This window comes from Leptopilina heterotoma, unplaced genomic scaffold, assembly GCF_015476425.1.
Source record: "Leptopilina heterotoma isolate Lh14 unplaced genomic scaffold, ASM1547642v1 Lhet_54, whole genome shotgun sequence".
Classification (NCBI taxonomy): Eukaryota; Metazoa; Arthropoda; class Insecta; order Hymenoptera; family Figitidae; genus Leptopilina; species Leptopilina heterotoma.
Window position 1 is genome coordinate 2,672,818 of NW_025111118.1, and position 17,996 is coordinate 2,690,813.

Here is a 17,996-nt window from a genome sequence, read left to right on the forward strand (position 1 = left end):
CTCAATTACGTACACTTGAGGGAAAAATTAAATCTCCGTGAAAAAAGAAATAAGATTATTGATGAGAAACTTGAAAAGTCAAATCTGAGGAGAAAATAATTTTTTTAAAAAGAAACAGTAATCGATATAAATATATATATATATAAATATATATAGATTTGCAACGAATGAAAAACAAGTAAAGAGCTCCTTGAGCTTTTTTATGCTTGCAAAGTAAGAGCTTTATCAAGGTCTGTAAATGAATATTATATACGTTCGTGCTAGAATCAGAAATTATAACTTCTCGTTTTAAATATCAAACATATTCAAAAAAAAGAGGAAAAAAAAACCCGTCCGAAATTGACGACAAAAAAACCAGTTACTGGAAAAAAATTTATAATAGAGAGAAATTATTAATGAGCTCGTAATGAACTTCCGGAAATGAAAAAGATTTATTTCAATTTTCACATATATATTTAAGAGACTTGTTATTTTTATCTAAGTAATGAAAATTTATAAGAGGGAAATCATGTTTTCGAATATGAAAATTTATAAGATTATTTTTTAGATAGGAAAAAAGAGAAAAATATATTTTTTTTAATTATAAAAATTTTTAGCAAAGAATTATTTTTAAATTGATAAAAACTTTTTTTAAATATAAAAATAATTAAGTGTACAATTATTTTTTGACATAGCAAAATAATTAAGTAAACAATTCTTTTTTTGATATATAGAAAAATAATTAATAATTTATTTTTCTAGGGGAAAATAAGTATTTTAAATATAAAAAGCTATTAGAAGAAATAAATTATTTGCATCAAAATTTAAAAGAAAAAAATTCTAAAAATTTTAGATTTTTAAAAATTTTAAATATTACAAATTTAAAAGAAAAATATTTGTTTTTAAATGAATAAAATATTTCTTTTTGTTATATAAAAAAATAAGGTAAACATTTTAGTTAAAAAAATATTAATAGTATTTATTGATGAATTTATTAGTAATTTCCTATTAATTAATTATCTATTACTTAATATTAGTAAATTTAATATTAAGTCCTTAATAATATGTTATTTTAATGTAAAATAATTATTTTTCCAGAGAAAATTAATTATATTAACTATATTAGAATTAATAAGGAAAAAGTAATTTTCTTTCTTAAATTTCTTTTATTACTTTCTTTAATTTCTCCTCTGATGTTGGAGGTGCTTCTTTGAACTTCTCAAATTCTGGTCATGTAGTTCCTCTTAGAAGCACAACAAAGCGTGAAACGGAAAGAATTTTTCTTATTTTGCCCTCCCACTCCAATGTTAATTTTTTTTCTCTGCTTTAAAAAGAAATTAATTTTCTCCTATATGCAAATTTCTCCCTTTAATCTCATGTAAATTATTCAAATGAAAACAAAATTGCTGTTTTTTTTTAATCAACACTAGAGAAACAAATTTTTTTCTCTTGCGTCACAGGAACAAAATATATTTGGATTAATATTTATTGAAATGATTTTTATTTTTATTTTTGATTCAAGAAAACTTTTTATTTTTACAAAAAAAACTGGATAATAACGGAATTTATAAATAAATTGAAGAAATAAATAAATAAATATAATGATTTTAAAGCTCTGACGTGAGAAGAATAAAATAAGTATCTAATTAATTTTTTGAGTATTTGATTCAAAAATATTGATTCGAAAATTATTTTGAATCAATATCAGTCAATTTTGAATTGGATTTTAAAAAATGGTTGCAAAAAAAAAAAATGTTTAAACAAGTTAAGAGAGGAAAAATTCTATTTTATTGTTTGTAAATTTATTCTTCAACGCTTTGAAACTTAAAGAATAGAAAATAAAATATTTACTTGAACCAAATCATTTTTTTTTCGAATGTTTAAATAAAAATAAGAAAATACAAAAATTATTTTGTTTAAATAAAATTAAATTATAAATTGGTATTTATTTGAAAAACAAATATAATTTTTGTAGTTGAAGAAAAATAAATAAATACAAAAATATTTATTATTTTCTTTCATTCGAATAAACATTAGCTTCCAGTGAATATTTTTTTAATTTAAATAGGTATAAAAATTATTTGTTTCAAGTAAATATTTTTTTATATATTTAAATGTTATTTATCGAAATTGTTGAAAATAATTGTATTTCTTGGAATAATTGTTTTAAAAATTTTATAGAATAATTAAAATTTTTCTAGAAATTTTTTTATTTTTATGAAAATATTTGAATTTTTTTATTTATGAAACTAATTGATTTTTTGTGTAGAGTTGTATTATTTATGTAAATAATTAAAATCCTGCGATTTTAACATTGACATTTTAAATTTCGATTTTTAAAAAGTAAAAATGTGTCTTTTTCACATGTTTTATTATTTATTTTTGACGTTTTTATTTATTTTTGATTTTTCGACTTTGAACATTTTTATTTTGGATTTTTTTTACTTTAGACTTATTTTCTTGGATTTTTTGTCCTGTAATCTATTATTATTACTCTTACTATTATTATTTGTTTATTTATTTATTTCAATCGCAGCCTTTAATTATTTATTATTATTATTATTATTATTATTATTATTATTATTATTATTATTATTATTATTATTATTATTATTATTTTATTATTATTATTATTATTATTATTATTATTATTATTATTATATTATTATTATTATTATTATTATTATTATTATTATTATTATTATTATTATTATTATTATTATTATTATTATTATTATTATTATTATTATTATTATTATTATTATTATTATTATTATTATTATTATTATTATTATTATTATTATTATTATTATTATTATTATTATTATTATTATTATTATTATTATTATTATTATATTTATTTATTATTTTTAATAGGAAAATAATTTCTAATTACATAATTTAAATAATTAAAATTAGTTAGGACTCTCTAAATTTGAGTTAGTAAATTTTACTAATAAATAAATAAGTAGAAATTTTTATTTATTAGTAAAATTTACAAATTTAAAAGCAAAAAGTCAGTCACAGATTCAAATTATCAAATATTTTTATTAATGCAAATTTTAAGAGTGTATTAATAATTAATTATTTGTATATTTTATATTAGAGTAAAAATGTTTGCTCTCTCTATTATAATAGGCAAAAAATATATTTCTTCCTCCAATTATTTAAATTGTAGGCAAATTTTTTTGCAATTATTTAAACTCAGTTGAAAAAAGTGATATTATATTTTGAAGAGAGTGAGAGAGAAAAAAAAATGTTATTTGCTACTAATTAACAAGTTGAACTTTTTTTTTCTCTCTCAACCATTTGTGGAAACAGATCTTTTCGCCAATATAAAGAAAGGTTTTCTGCTTCACGAGGTAAATGATTCAATAATTTATTATATTCTTACACCACACGAGGATTTTCTGTGTGTGTGTTCATCTTTGTCGTTCTACTTCACATCTTTTCTGTCTTGTTCCTATGCAATTTTTTTTTCTTTTCGGAGAGAAAAAAAGAATACTCTTTTGCATATCAACAGCAAAAACGTACCTATCTTGTGTGTAAACTATTTCAGAAAATCTCCTTTTTTAAAAAAAAACCATTGCTTGCTTTTAATTTATCTGGAGTAATAAAAACACTGGAGTTTTTAATAAGGATCTCAAAAGAAGGAAATAGTTTTTTTTTTTGTAACGAGTGTCAGTTGATACGGCGTACATTTAGTATTTCAGGAGGGAAAAGAAAAAAGTTTTTAGGTTTTAAAATTGACGTGTGTAAAATTATTATTATTTTTTTTTATAGAAGGAAAGGGATAATTTTTTTTCTTTTTTGAAAAAAGTTAACAATTCTGAGAAAAAGGAAGTATATAATTAAGTGTGCTCTATTCTCGGTGATATTTTTTCCACTACATCAAGAGTACTTAAGTAACGAAGCTTGCAATTATAGTATTCGTGGAAAGTTGCCAGCAATAAATTTTTTTACTTTTATTTATTCTTTTTTTTTTTGCTTATTCTCTCTGAGAAAGTGAGAGAGAAAGAGAGAACTCTCCCGTGTAGAAATTTCCCCATTTGTCCCTATCTCTAGTAGGGACCTCGCTAGATTCTGACTAGAATCTCTAGTCTAGAAAAACTAGTCGGGCTTCAATCAAATTCTAGTTAGATAATTCAGACTGGAAAAAACTCACTAGGACCTTATCGATTTCAAACTAGACAAACTAGTGTACAAGTATGACATACATAAATTATCTTTCTATAGATATAAATAATTCAGATTAATAGATAGAAAAACTTACTAGCATTATTTATTAAAAAATTTTGCATATTATTTAATTATTTAATTTTTTAACATTTTTTAAACAAAATTTTAAATATTGTAGAATATTTTTACAAAAAATTCCAATAAAGCAATTTTATTAAATAAAAATCTTTCATTTAATATGTAAATTAAAAGAATAAAACATAAATAAATATTAATTATGTGGGTATAACTAATTTTTATTACCTAAATATTGTAATATTATTCGTAAAAATAATTTTTTTTTTAAAAGATATGTATGTGCAATTATACTTTAAAATGTTTTTCACAATTAATGCAAGTATTTAATAATAATTAAAAAGATGCTATAATATTATAATTACAATAATAAATTGAATAATATAATTATAATAATTATAGTAAATATAAAAAGCACTGCAATTAGTAATGTTTAATTTTTCAATAATGTCATAATTAATTATTATTAACTATCATTAGGAATGCAGAGTTAAATAAGAGTGATGAATAATAACTCCCTAAAATTCAAAATATTATGAATTAATTATATCTATAACGTTATTGAAAAATTAAACATAACTAATTTATTACATTACTTTTTATATTTTTATATCCTTATTAATAAAATCAGATGTCTGTCTGTACATTGCTTAAAACTTCAAAATGTTAACATGATTAGTTATTATGGACATCAGAGATTCCAAAAATGTTCTTAAAAAATTTAATGTATGTATGTATGTATGTATGTATGTATGTATGTATGTATGTATGTATGTATGTATGTATGTTTGTCTGTCACAAAAACTTTGTACCCCAATCACACAAAAACATGTGAATCGATTTAAGTCCAACTTGGTAGGTTATTAGGTATTGACCCAAGGAAGGTTTATAAATTTACAGATTTAAAAAATATTAATTAGAACGGGAGATATTCAATTTTTTCAAAAAATTCAAAAAATCGAAAATTTCAAAATTTTTTATTTTTCATGGATTGCTTTTGAAGTTTATATACTTGAGTATTATATGTTATTTAGTCACATTATAGCATAACTTTGCAAAAAATAAAGTCCTATAACTAATATGTAAGTATAAAAATGTTTTCAAAAAATCGAAAATTTCAAAATTTTACATTTTTTTATGGATTGCTTTTAAACTTTCTATATTTGAGTATTACATGTTATTTGGTCACATTTTAGCATAATTTTTCAAAAAATACTATTCTACAACTAAGATGTAAATATAAAAATATTTTCAAAAACTTGAAAAAATGGAAAATTTCCAAATTTCACAATTTTTAATGGATAGCTTTTAAACTTTCTAAAAATGAATATTATATGTTATTTAGTCAGATTTTATCATAATTTTGCAAAAAATACTATCCTACAAGAAATATAAAAAAATTTTCAATATATCAAAAAATCGATACTAATTACTATATGAAGTATAATTCAGTAGTATTTTTGGAGTCTCTGATTAATATTTTGATGTCAAAATAGTGCAATTCAAAATTATTTATCAAATCAATCTAATATTTTCAAGAAGTTCAGAAATATTGAAAATGGAAATTTTTTATGATTAAAATGATTTCGCAGGATGTCAAGAATTGTAAGTCACCTGTGATACAATACAAGCATATTATGCCACTAGGCAAAAACTTACATGTTAAAACGTTTTTTCATTTTAACTCTAGATTTAACTTTAAGAGATGTTTTGAGCAATGTAAAGACAAAAGTTAACACGGTGTCTATTTTTGTTTAACAAAATTCCCTGCTTTGTCCAAACTTTTCACGGTTTATCTCTTTTTTGTCAAATTTAAATTTACTTGATTTTATCCATAAATAAATCTACAAATGGCTATAAAAATTTACTTATTTTATGAAAATACTGTTTCTTAAGTTCATATAAATATAGATTGTATTACTTGCTGTCGTACAGTTTTCTGTTTATACTAATACATTTAACTGGGTATCTACCAAACGGGAAAAACTGTAAAAAGCTGGGAATATGCCGAACCGGGAATTTTCCTATCAAATTAAGAAAAAGTTTCATTATATTAATTCGCTTTTAAAAAATTGCTTTTTACTTCAATTTTTATTGATGTATAATATTTATGAAAACAGACCCGAGTCAAAATTTAAGCCCTACTTTCAGCCTAAAATTTAGGTCTTATGTTAGGTTTTAGCAGTCGTAACGTAGGGTCTACTTGCGATACAATTAGTTCCAATTAGACTCTACTATAACTCCAAAAACTGTATGGAAAATTTAATTTTTTTAATACATTAATTAAAGTACTACAAATTGATAAATATTGTTCTCTGCATTTGAATTGGTTAAAATAACTAATTTGATAACAAAAAGTCAATCACTGATTCAAATAGTAATATTTTCCTACTAAAATAGCTATAATGGTAACTAATTATTATTTTTTTCCGGTCAAATTAAATTCCCTAGCTATTTCCTGATTTTCCAGATTGGTAGAAACTTAAATGTATTGGTAGAAACTAAAACCCGTCGAAGACGGGTACGACAGCTAGTTTACTATAATTGTTTTAATAAATAATAATAATAATAAATAATATAATAATAAATAATATATTACAATATTTAGTTAATAAAAATTAATTATATCCACATAATTAATATTTATTTATGGTTTATTCTTTTTTAATTTACTTAATAAATAAAAGATTTTGTTTAAATAATTAAAAAATTAAGTAATCAAATAATATGCAAACTTTTTTAATAAATAATGCTTGTAAGAATCATCTAACTAGAATTAGATTGGAACCCGACTAGTTTTTCTCGACTAGAGATTCTAGTCAGAATCTAGCGAGAGCCCTACTAGAGATAGGGACAAATGGCGGAATTTCCAAACGGGATGTACTTTAAGCGGAAGTCCATCCAACCTATCATGGCCGAGAGGTATGTGTATCCGTCTGGTGTCCCCAAGGTCCAAGGTTCGAACCCTCATAGGCACGAGATTTTTCGTGTGCAACAATCATTAATAATGTTAATATGAATGGAGAATTCAATTATAAATAAGTTAAGTTGAAAAATAATAATTTTTAAAACCGGTAGAAGTGAACTAGAACTTCTAGTCGGGGCCCTATCAACTAGAGCGTGACAAAATCGACTAGAACCCCACCAGTTTCTCTAGTTGGAGCCCTTTTTCAAATGGGGTAAACTGGTGAGGTCCCCACTAGAACCCGACCACCATTTCTACACGGGCTGCGATTGCTCAAAGGAAAATTGATCCTAAGATTGCGAAGTACTTTATAATTTTATTTCTCGTTTAGTGACTTTAAGGAACTTTTTAATTTTTTTAACAACATTTCTATACGCTCTTTACATTTTTTTCTCTGATCATTAATTATGATAGTTATGAATTATAAAAATGGTAATAATAATAATAATAATAATAATAATAATAATAATAATAATTATTCAGATTATTAATTTTTTTAACAACTTTTCTATGTCTTTTTACATTTTCTCTCCTGTTATTAATTATCACAGTTATGAATTATAAAAATGATAACAATAATAAAAAAAATAATAATTATTATTATTATTTTAAATTCCTTCCCTTTAATTATTATCTATTATTACTAGCTAAAATAACGTGCGCGTGTGGTTTCTTTTTATATGGTACATAAACATTTACTTAAAAAAATTTTTCATATTAAATTATATTTTGAAAAGAAAAGTAAAAATTTCAAATTAATTGAATGTTCAAACGTTTACAATTTTCATAAATAAATAAATGAATTTTATTAGAAATTTTAAAAATTACTTAGGTTTTCAAAAATTTTAATAATTTAAATTCATCTTAAATTTGTTAAATTTTTTACTATTTATTTAATTAATTATTAAAAATAGTGGATTTATAGACGAATTTTACTCAAAAACACTAAAAAAAAAATTGAATTTTGGAAAAATTATAAATGATTGCATAAATTCAATTATTTTCAAAAGTAATTAAATTCTTTTCAAAAATTCAATTATTTTAAAAATTTTTTTATAAAATTCTTGGAAAAATTTAATTTTTTAAAAATTTTTGTCAAAATTTCAATTATTTTCAAAAAATTTCCTCAATTTCATATGAATTCTATTATTTACAAATTTTTAGTAAATTTCTTTGCAATAATTTAATTATTTTCAATAAATAATCAAATTGTTTACAGGAATTGAATTATTTTCATAAATAATAAAATTCTTTTTAGGAATTCAATTATTTTCGTAAATATAAAACTTATCGCAGAATTTCAATTATTTTTAAGACAATTTTAATCGAATTTCTCGTAAAATGTAATTGTTCTTAACAATTTTAATTAAAAACGTCAAAAGAAATCAATGATTTAAAAATGTTTTGATAAAATTCTTTATGAGAATTTAATTTTAAGAAATATTTAATTATTCAATAAATTATTTATTATTTATTTTTGCATTTAAATAATTGAATTCTCGTCGAATTTTCTAATAAAAATTGATTTAAAAATTGATTTCAGTTAAAATTTTAGATTTCAATATTTATTATTCAAATTATTTAAATATTCAAATAATATTTGAATACTAAAAACGTAGCATGAATTTTAAGAAATAATTGAATTTTGAAAAGGTTTTAAATTAAATTCTTTGAAAATCTTAATTTTTCATATTTTTATCGAACAATTCTGTGGAATTAATTATTTTGAAAAAGTTTAATTGAATTTTTTTCTGAAATTATTTGAAGTATTTATTTTTTAATACGTATTCAATGGAAGAATTTCTGAATAATTAAAATTTCGTAAAATTGAATTGTAAACAAATAAATTTGAAAATTCTCAAAGAATTTTTTTTAAAAATTCTAGAAAATAATAATTGAATTAAAATGATGAAGATAATTTTGAAAAAGTTACAGTAACTCGTTTATCTTTAATTTATTATAAAAAAAATTAAGAAACCGATTACTCCGGAGTAATCGATTTCTTCATGTTTTATAATAAATATTCTTATAAGTTGTTAAATTTCAAAAAGGTTTGAATTTGAATTTTTTGAAAATCTTGATTCCTGTGGAAAAATAATAATGATTAAATATTTATTTAGAAAAGAAGTTATTGATGTTTTAAAATAATTTTACAATCATTTTTAACAAATAGAAATTTTGTAAATATTTTTTCCACAATAAATTTATAATTTCTTAAACAAAATTTGATTTATAACATTATTTTTTTTACTTAAAACTTGTACTTTGTTTATGAATTGTAATTAAGAAGCAGAAAATGTGCAAAATATTTTCTACTTTCTAATTTTAATTTTCTAACAATTTTTTAATTTTTTTTTTAGAAAAAAGGAACCAATAGATGCATAATTTCGATTTGTCAAACGATTAAGTTTTTTATATAAAAAAAAGGATATTATTATTATTATTATTATTATTATTAAATTGGTGAATTTAAGTTTTTTTCTTTAAATCTTAATTTTTGTTGTCGCTAATTTTGTCTTTGTTGATGATTACTTTTACAGTTCTGGATTGCATTGTATCGGAATGGGGTGAGTGGTCGAGTTGCAGTAACAAATGTGGAATTGGAGTTCAAACCAGGACTCGTGTTGCACTTCAGCCAGATCAAAATGGAGGGAAGCATTGTCCCCAAATGGAGCATTCCAGATCTTGCCAGAGTTATGATGCATGTCACCGGAAAAGTCATTTGCATCATAACCAGGGTAATTTTGACAAACTGATTTAAATTACGAGCAAAAGACAAATAGATACTGGAAAACGGAGTTTATAATTTAGATTTTCATTTTAATTTCATTTTCAAAGCAATTTCACATTTTTTTCCCTTCACTTTATTCGATTTTTGTTCTAGAATAATTAGATTTTTGTATTTTAATTTTATTATTAAAGTGATTTCAAAATTTTTTTTTACTTTTTATTCAATTTTTGTCCTGTTGGGAAATTAAGGATGTAATTGAAGTAATTAATTTATGAATTTAAACAAATTTTGATTAATTTTTAAATTAAAAAAAATAATTAACAATTAAATTGATTAATTTTAAAATTAAAACGTCTTGTCTGACTATAATCACACTATTCTACTTAGAATATTTAATTATGATTCTCTGATCTAATCTTTAATTATTTTCAAGGTTCTATGTCTGACTATAAACATCTTTTTCTACTTGACATAGAAAATTGTTTATTCCTTAGTATTAAAAATTTATTGTTTGACTATAATTACCCTATTCTACTTAGATTTCCGCATTAGTCGATATATCCTTTAATTTATAGTAGATAAACATTTCTTGTCTGACTATAATAAATTTTCTCTAGGTACTTTGAAAATCGAATTCTGTTGATTAATAAAAATTGTCATGTCTGACTATATTTGACTGGTTCTACTTGGAAAAAAATTCACTGATTCTTGAATTCTCTCTAATTTGAAAATTTCTTGTCTGACTAGAATTTCTTGTTTTTCACTGAAATCAATTTTTTCAATTTAAAACAAACAGAAGTCTTTGTTTTACTATTAAAACGTTTTGTCTGACTATAATCACTCTGTTCTACTTAGAATATTTAATTATAATTTTTTTATTTAAACTTTAATTCTTTCTAACTTCAACTTTTCTGGTCTGACTAAAAAGACTTTCTTCTACTTGAAATAACGAGTAGGTTATATTTAACTATTAAAAATTCCCGTCTGACTATAATCGCTCTATTCTACTTATAATATTAAATAAATATAAAAATATTTATTAAATATTAAATAATATTAAATTATAATACTATTAATATTTATATTACTATTTACAATTATATTATTATTAATTATTTAATAATATTAAATTAATTACTCAAAAATTTCCCTGCATCTATAATTGGAACCTGTCTATAATTGGAATACAATTCTGTTTCTTGAATAATAAAAAAATTGTGTCTGACTATATTCGACTGGTTCTACTTAGAATAAAAAAATATTTATGATTTACTACTTAAAAATTTCTTGTTTGGTCAAAATTAATTTCTACTACTTGTAATAAATATTTGTGTATTTTTCACTTGTAAAACGTCATGTCTGACTATAATCACGCTATTCTACTTAGAATATTAAATTACGATTCTCTGATTTGATCGTTAATTCTGTCTTATTTCAAAATTTTTTGTCTGACCAGAATCACCTTTTCTACTTGAAATAAGTAGTTGTATATTAGTTACTATATTAAAAATTCTCGTCTGACTATAATCACTCTATTCTACTTAGATTTTCAAACCAGTCGATTTACTCCATAATTTATACAAGATAGAAATTTCTTGTCTGACTATAATAATTTTTCTCTACTTTGAAAACCGAATTCTGTTTTTGTTTATTAAAAATTCTCATGTCTGACTATAATTGCCTGATTCTACTTAGAACAATAAATGTTGTTTTTTACAATTAAAAGATATCACGTCTGAAAATAATGATCTTTTTCAACTTTTGAAACAATAAGTTTTTTCTACCATTACTTAAAAATTTTATGACTGATTATAATTTCTCTTTTCTACTTCAAATTGTTTTTTAACAATTATTTATTATTCACTTAATTCTTTCTTTCTTTTTCCAATGTTTCTTCAATTATCTATAAAAAAAAGTTCACATGCAATCAATTCTCATTTTTAATTTCAATATTTAATCATGTCTGACTATAATTATTGTATTCTACTTAAAATCATAAATTTGGTCCAAAATATTTAAACTTCAGCTGCTTCTAATTACTATTAAATTTCCTGTCTGACTAGAATTACGATTTTCTACTTAAAATACAATTCTATAGGCCGAATACGAACAAAATTTTATGTCTGACTATTTTCGACTGGTTCTACTTAGAATACTGAATTCTTTGCGATGTACTATTTAAAATTTTCTTATTTGTCCAAAATCACTTTTTACTACTTGTAATAAAGACTTGTGTATATTTCATTATTAAAACGTCTTTGTCTGACTATAATCATACTTTTCTACTTAGAATATTAAATTATGATTCTCTGATTAAATTAATTCTTTCTAATTTCAAGGTTTCTTGTCTGACTGGAATCACCTTTTTCTACTTAAAATAAAGAAGAAAAAATTATTAACTATAGAAAATTCTCGTCTGACTAGAAACACATTATTCTACTTAGATTTCCGCAGCAGTCGATTTATGATTTATATTAGATGAACATTTCTTGTCTGACTATAATAAACTTTCTCTACTTTGAAAACCGAATTTTGTTTTTAATTCCAAAAAATTGTCATGTCTGACTATAATGGCCTTATTCTACTAATAAAAATAGATTCTTTTTACAATTTAAAAATACGTCTGACTATAATGTCCTTATTCTACTAATAACAATAGATTCTTTTTACAATTTAAAAATACGTCTGACTATAATGGCCTTATTCTACTAATAACAATAGATTCTTTTTACAAGTTAAAAATACGTCTGACTATAAAGGGTTGATTCTACTAATAACAATAGATTCTTTTTACAAGTTAAAAATACGTCTGACTATAAAGGGTTGATTCTACTTAAACTACTTGAATATTATGAAATACATATTATTATCTATCAGAAAATAAATATTTATTTGTATAAAATAATTTTTATTCAAGGCAATTAAACTGTTAATTATTATTTATAAGATAGATATTAGTTTATTTTTTTAGAAGCTCATGTTTTTGCAGATATCAAATTGAGACAAAAAACGTATCAAAACACGTTGCTTTGCAACTATTTTAAATACGTTTTTTGTTCCAATCTGCTATCCTCAGAAAAACAGTGTAAAAATTGAATTTTTCTAAAAGCAAAAGACAGAATTCTGAAAAATAATTTTCCGCTCTCTTTTATTTTTTCAGAGGTTGCACTAGTTTCACCTGCCATGAGACCGAGTCCCAGTCAGAATTCTATCAGGAAAGTTACTCCAGGGTAAGTAGTGTCTCGACTCTCTCTCTCTCTTGATTCTATATACGTCTATATATATAGTATATACACGTGCAAATAATGGCGTTGAAAGCTCACCGGAAAATTATTCGAAGCGGGATGAAATGAGTATAGGGGGGAGGGGGGGGGGGTGAGAATGCGAGTTCAGCTGCTGCTAACATCCACCGTCGTTTGTGTAAAGTTACCTTGATCAAGGTTGACGCGCTTTCGTGTATGTATATATACATAAACTCACTACTCACGTTTATAACTTACCTTGTAGGTACGTACCTTACACGTTAGGTTAGAACTTGAGACTGTTTCAATAACTCTTCGTTTCACAAGGTGAAACGAAAAGGGATGGAGATTCATGCATGACTTTATTGGTACCGCACAGTGAGTGTGCAGTACTCTCCTCCATCTATTCTCTTTCTTCTTAATATATTATATGTGTATGTACATGGTCTCTAACCTTTTATCCCTTTAAATTCCCTCAATGGAACCATAAGAGATATTTTAGGATTAGGTACATTTTTTTTACGAAATATATAAGGTCTGGTTACGCTGGGAGGAAAGCACTAGATAAAATTTTTTTTTGTCTGACTATAATCACTCTATTCTACTGAATTTATTCCTTAATTTTTATTAAAAACTACAGGTTTAGTCAGAATTACTTTTCTCTACTTTAAACAACAATTTGTGTATTTTTTACTACTTACAAATTAATGTCTGACTATAATCACTCTATTCTACTTAGAATAAAATATTCCGAACCGCTAGACTTATTTTTTTTTATAATTATTACTACTGAAAATATTTTTTTCAAGCTAAATCACTTTTTTCTATTTGAAAAAAGATTAATCTTTGTTTATTATTAAAAAATCGCCTTGTCTGACTATAATCACTTTTTTCTACTTATAATTCCAAACAACTCGATTTCTTCTGTAATTTATACTACTTTCAAATATGCCAGTGTGTTTACAATCTTTTTCTACCGTGGAAAATGATTCTGTTCTTTTTTTTACAAAAAATTCCACGCCTGACATATAATCGACTAGTTCTACTGAAAACAGAAAATTTTGAACCAATCGATTTATTAATTAATTTTTACCAATTAATATAATTTCCTGTCTGACCAAAATAACCGTTTTCTACTTAAAATAAAAAGTCGTTTTTTTGCTATCAAAAAATTCTTGTCTGACTATAATCAGTGTATTCTACTTAGAATTGAGTTTACTGTCTACATAGATTTACTCTTTACTTTTTTGTAGTTTCAAAATTTCCTGTCTGACTAGAATCACCTTCTTCTTCTTATTTAACAGTAAAATTGAAAATTTTTTACTATTAAAAATTCTCGTCTGACTATAATCGCCCTATTCTACTTACAATGGTGAATTATGAACCACTAGACTTTGTCCTTATGATTTTGACTACTTAAAATTTCTTGTTTGACTGAAATCTATTTTTTCAATTTAAAACAAATATAAGTCTTTGTTTTACTATTAAAAAACGTCTTGTCTGACTATAATGACTCTATTCTACTTAGAAGTGTAAAAAAACTCGATAAAAATTTTTTTTGTCTGACTATCATTTCTCTATTCTACTAAGAAGTCTAAACTACTAGATAAAATTTTTTTTGTCCCACAACAACCACTTTATTCTACTTAAAATTCATAATTTTAATTTACTAATTTTTTTTCTTTAATTTTCACATATTAAAAACTACAGGTTATTGACCAGAATTACCTTTTTCTATTTTAAATAAAAATTTGTGTGTTTTTTAATACTTAAAAATTCTTGTCTGACTATAATCGCCCTATTCTACTTAAAATAGTAAATTGTAATTCACAACATTTGTTCTTTAATTTTTTCTCATTCGAGGATTTTCTCTCTGACTAAAATCACCTTTTTCTACTGTAACTAAAGTATTTTGACTTTTTTTAGTTTTAAAAAATTTTTGTCACCCTACTCAACCCTATCTTTTTGGAATTAATGGCTAGGAAATTTTTTTGTCTGACTATAATCACTCTATTCTACTTAAAATTCATAATTTTAATTAACTGAATTTATTTTATAATTTTTACAAAGTATAAAATACTAGTTTGACTAGAATTAACTTTTTTTTTACTTTAAATAATTATTTCTGTATTTTTTACTGTTTAAAAATTATTGGCTGACTAAATCCACCTTTTTCTACTGTAAATAAAGAATTTTTATTATTTTACTTAAAAAAAATTCATGTCTATCTTTTATAATCATCATATTCTACTCTATTCTTCTAGAATTAATTGTCTGACTATAATCACACTATTCTACTTAAAATTTATAATTTTGATTCTCTAGATTTATTCTTTGATTTTTACAAATTAAAAAGTACATGTTTGATCAGAATTACCTTTTTCTATTAAAAAAAAACATTTGTGTTTTTTATTTATAAAAAAAATGCCACGTCTGACGTATAATGGACTAGTTCTACTTAAAATAGAAAATTTTGAACCAATCAATTTATTCTTTAATTTTTTCAATTAGTGTAATTTCCTGTCTGACTGAAAACATTTTCTTGTCTGACTATTAATACCCTATTCCACTTAAAATAAAGAAATACAAATTTATTCTTCGCAAATTTCACTGTTTAAATTTTCTTGATCGATCAGAACTATTAAATTATAATTCTCTGATCTAATCTTTACTTATTTATAATTTGAAATTATCGTGTCTGACTAGAATCACCTTCTTCTACTTGAAATGAAGAATCGTGTATTTTTCTTTAAAAAAATTGTCGTCTGGCTATATTATTCTACTCATATTTCCGAACCAGTCGATTTATTCTTTAATTTACAGTAGATAAACATTTTTTGTCTGACAATAATAAACTTTTTCCACTTGGAAGCGCTAATGATGTTTTTGATTACGAAAAATTGTCACGTCTGACTATAATCATCTGTTTCTACTTAGAACCATGAATTTTGTTTTTTACAATTAAAAAATACCACGTCTGACTACAATGGCCTTATTCTACTTGAAGTACTTGAAAATTATTAAATAAATATTTGTATCTATCATAAAATAAATATATTTATTTTCATAAAGTAATTTTTATTCAAGGCCATTAATTTTTAATAAGAGGTTGACTTTTTGCTCTTGAATTAGTAAATTTAAAGAGTTAATAATTTTTTTCTACTCTTATTTTATTTAAGAAATAATAATATTACAATTTCTAATAATAAAATTATAATTTCTAATAATAAACCGTTTATTCGTATAGTATTAAACTATATATAGAGTTGTGAATAAGTATATGTAGATATAGTAGAGAAGAACCTATTTTCATATTCTGTTGAAAATTGTCGTAATATTATTTTACAATTGTGGTTTTCCATGGAAGAATACAATTTTGAATATCTATTGTGGGATAATCCTTGAAGCGAAATAGCGATTTTAGTAACTAGTTTAAATTCACAAGTAACATACCTATATGTAAAGAGCTGTGCTGATCTTCCGAGAACTGAAAGCTTCCCTTGTCTGAGAAAATCTGCATTTCCCGGCATATTAAGGTTGTAATTCCGAATATATAAACTATTCAAGGCATTTCGATTGAATTGCAATTTGTAATTTATTATCTATATTTCTCCGGTAAGAATGCAAATTCTCGTCTAAATATTTTTTTAAAATATTTTCTCTATTATTACCAAGTTAATTGTATTCTTTGACACTTTTCGACTTGAAAACTAAAAATTATTATTTAGTTAATATTAATTAATTATTTTATTATTTATTTGGTGCCAAAAGGTTTATGATTAATTATTACTGTCAATTTATTTATTTATTTATTTAAATTTCTTCATTTATTTACATTTATTTATTTATTTATTTAATTTTCTTCATTAGTTACATTTATTTTTTATTTACATTTCCTTATTTACATTTACGCGATTATTAGCATTTATTTTTTTATTTACATTTATCTTTGTATACATTGGGTGGTTGTTATTAATAATTTAGAGTATTACGACTCTTTTTCTCGTGCAATAAATAATACTTGGCGAAAATAAAACATTTCGCTGGGTGTAATGTCGGAAACGTTTGTCCGCTTAAAGAGAGCATTTGTCTCTTCACATTATACGGCGAAGGACGTGTCTGTCTAGAGTTTTCTTTTTCCACTGCTCGGCGAGTTTGTTTATTTAAAGACTATACACATTCGTAGCGTTTGTCTATAGACACAATCTTTTTTTGTTCTTGAAAACGTTGTCCCACTGACATCGACAATTGACTTTTAACTACTTTAAATGTAAATGTCATGTCTGTCTATAAGTGTCTTTTTCTACTTGGAACTATGACTTTTGACCTAATGAACTTATTCCTTCCCTTTTACTATTTCAACAGTGCAATGTCTGACTGTTTTTAAAATTTTCTACTTGGAATTAATCTTTCAATTTTTTATTTGAAATTTTCCTCAAATTTTTTCTTAATTCGTACTCTACTTAGTCTTAATTGCAGTTAATTGTAGTGAATACAATTACTCTTGAATACTTAGAATTTGAAATTATTCGATTTATTCTGTAATTATTTTACTACTTAAAAAATGTCTCGTCTGACTAAAATCACCTTTTTCTGCTTGAAATGAAGGGTTTTACATTTTTTTTTAAATTAAAAAATTCTTATCTGACTATAATCACTGTATTCTACTTAAAATTCATAATTTTGATCCACTAGATTTATTCTGTAATTATTATACTACTTAAAAATGTTTCTGTCTGACTAAAATCACCTTTTTCTACTTAGAATAAAGAGTTGTTTACATTTTACTTTTTAAAAATTCGCGTCTGTCTATAATCACCCTTTT

At 23.0% G+C, this 17,996-nt stretch overlaps 1 protein-coding gene and 1 long non-coding RNA gene across 5 annotated transcripts in view; one reads left to right on the plus strand and one right to left on the minus strand.

The window, feature by feature from the left end:
- LOC122508345 (somatomedin-B and thrombospondin type-1 domain-containing protein-like) overlaps window positions 1-17,996 on the plus strand; it is a 43,476-nt gene that overhangs the window by 11,764 nt on the left and 13,716 nt on the right. For all 4 annotated transcript variants that reach the window (XM_043621629.1, XM_043621628.1, XM_043621632.1 and 1 more), the window contains exons 3-4: window positions 9,739-9,936; window positions 13,090-13,159. In XM_043621629.1, the coding sequence (XP_043477564.1) occupies window positions 9,739-9,936; window positions 13,090-13,159 (268 nt within the window). The remainder of the gene's footprint in view (window positions 1-9,738; window positions 9,937-13,089; window positions 13,160-17,996) is intronic.
- LOC122508347 lies at window positions 6,872-15,909 on the minus strand. Its single transcript, XR_006302219.1, has 3 exons — window positions 15,894-15,909; window positions 13,614-13,618; window positions 6,872-7,461 (listed from the first exon to the last, which is right to left on the minus strand). It is a non-coding gene; the product is annotated as an uncharacterized LOC122508347 (long non-coding RNA).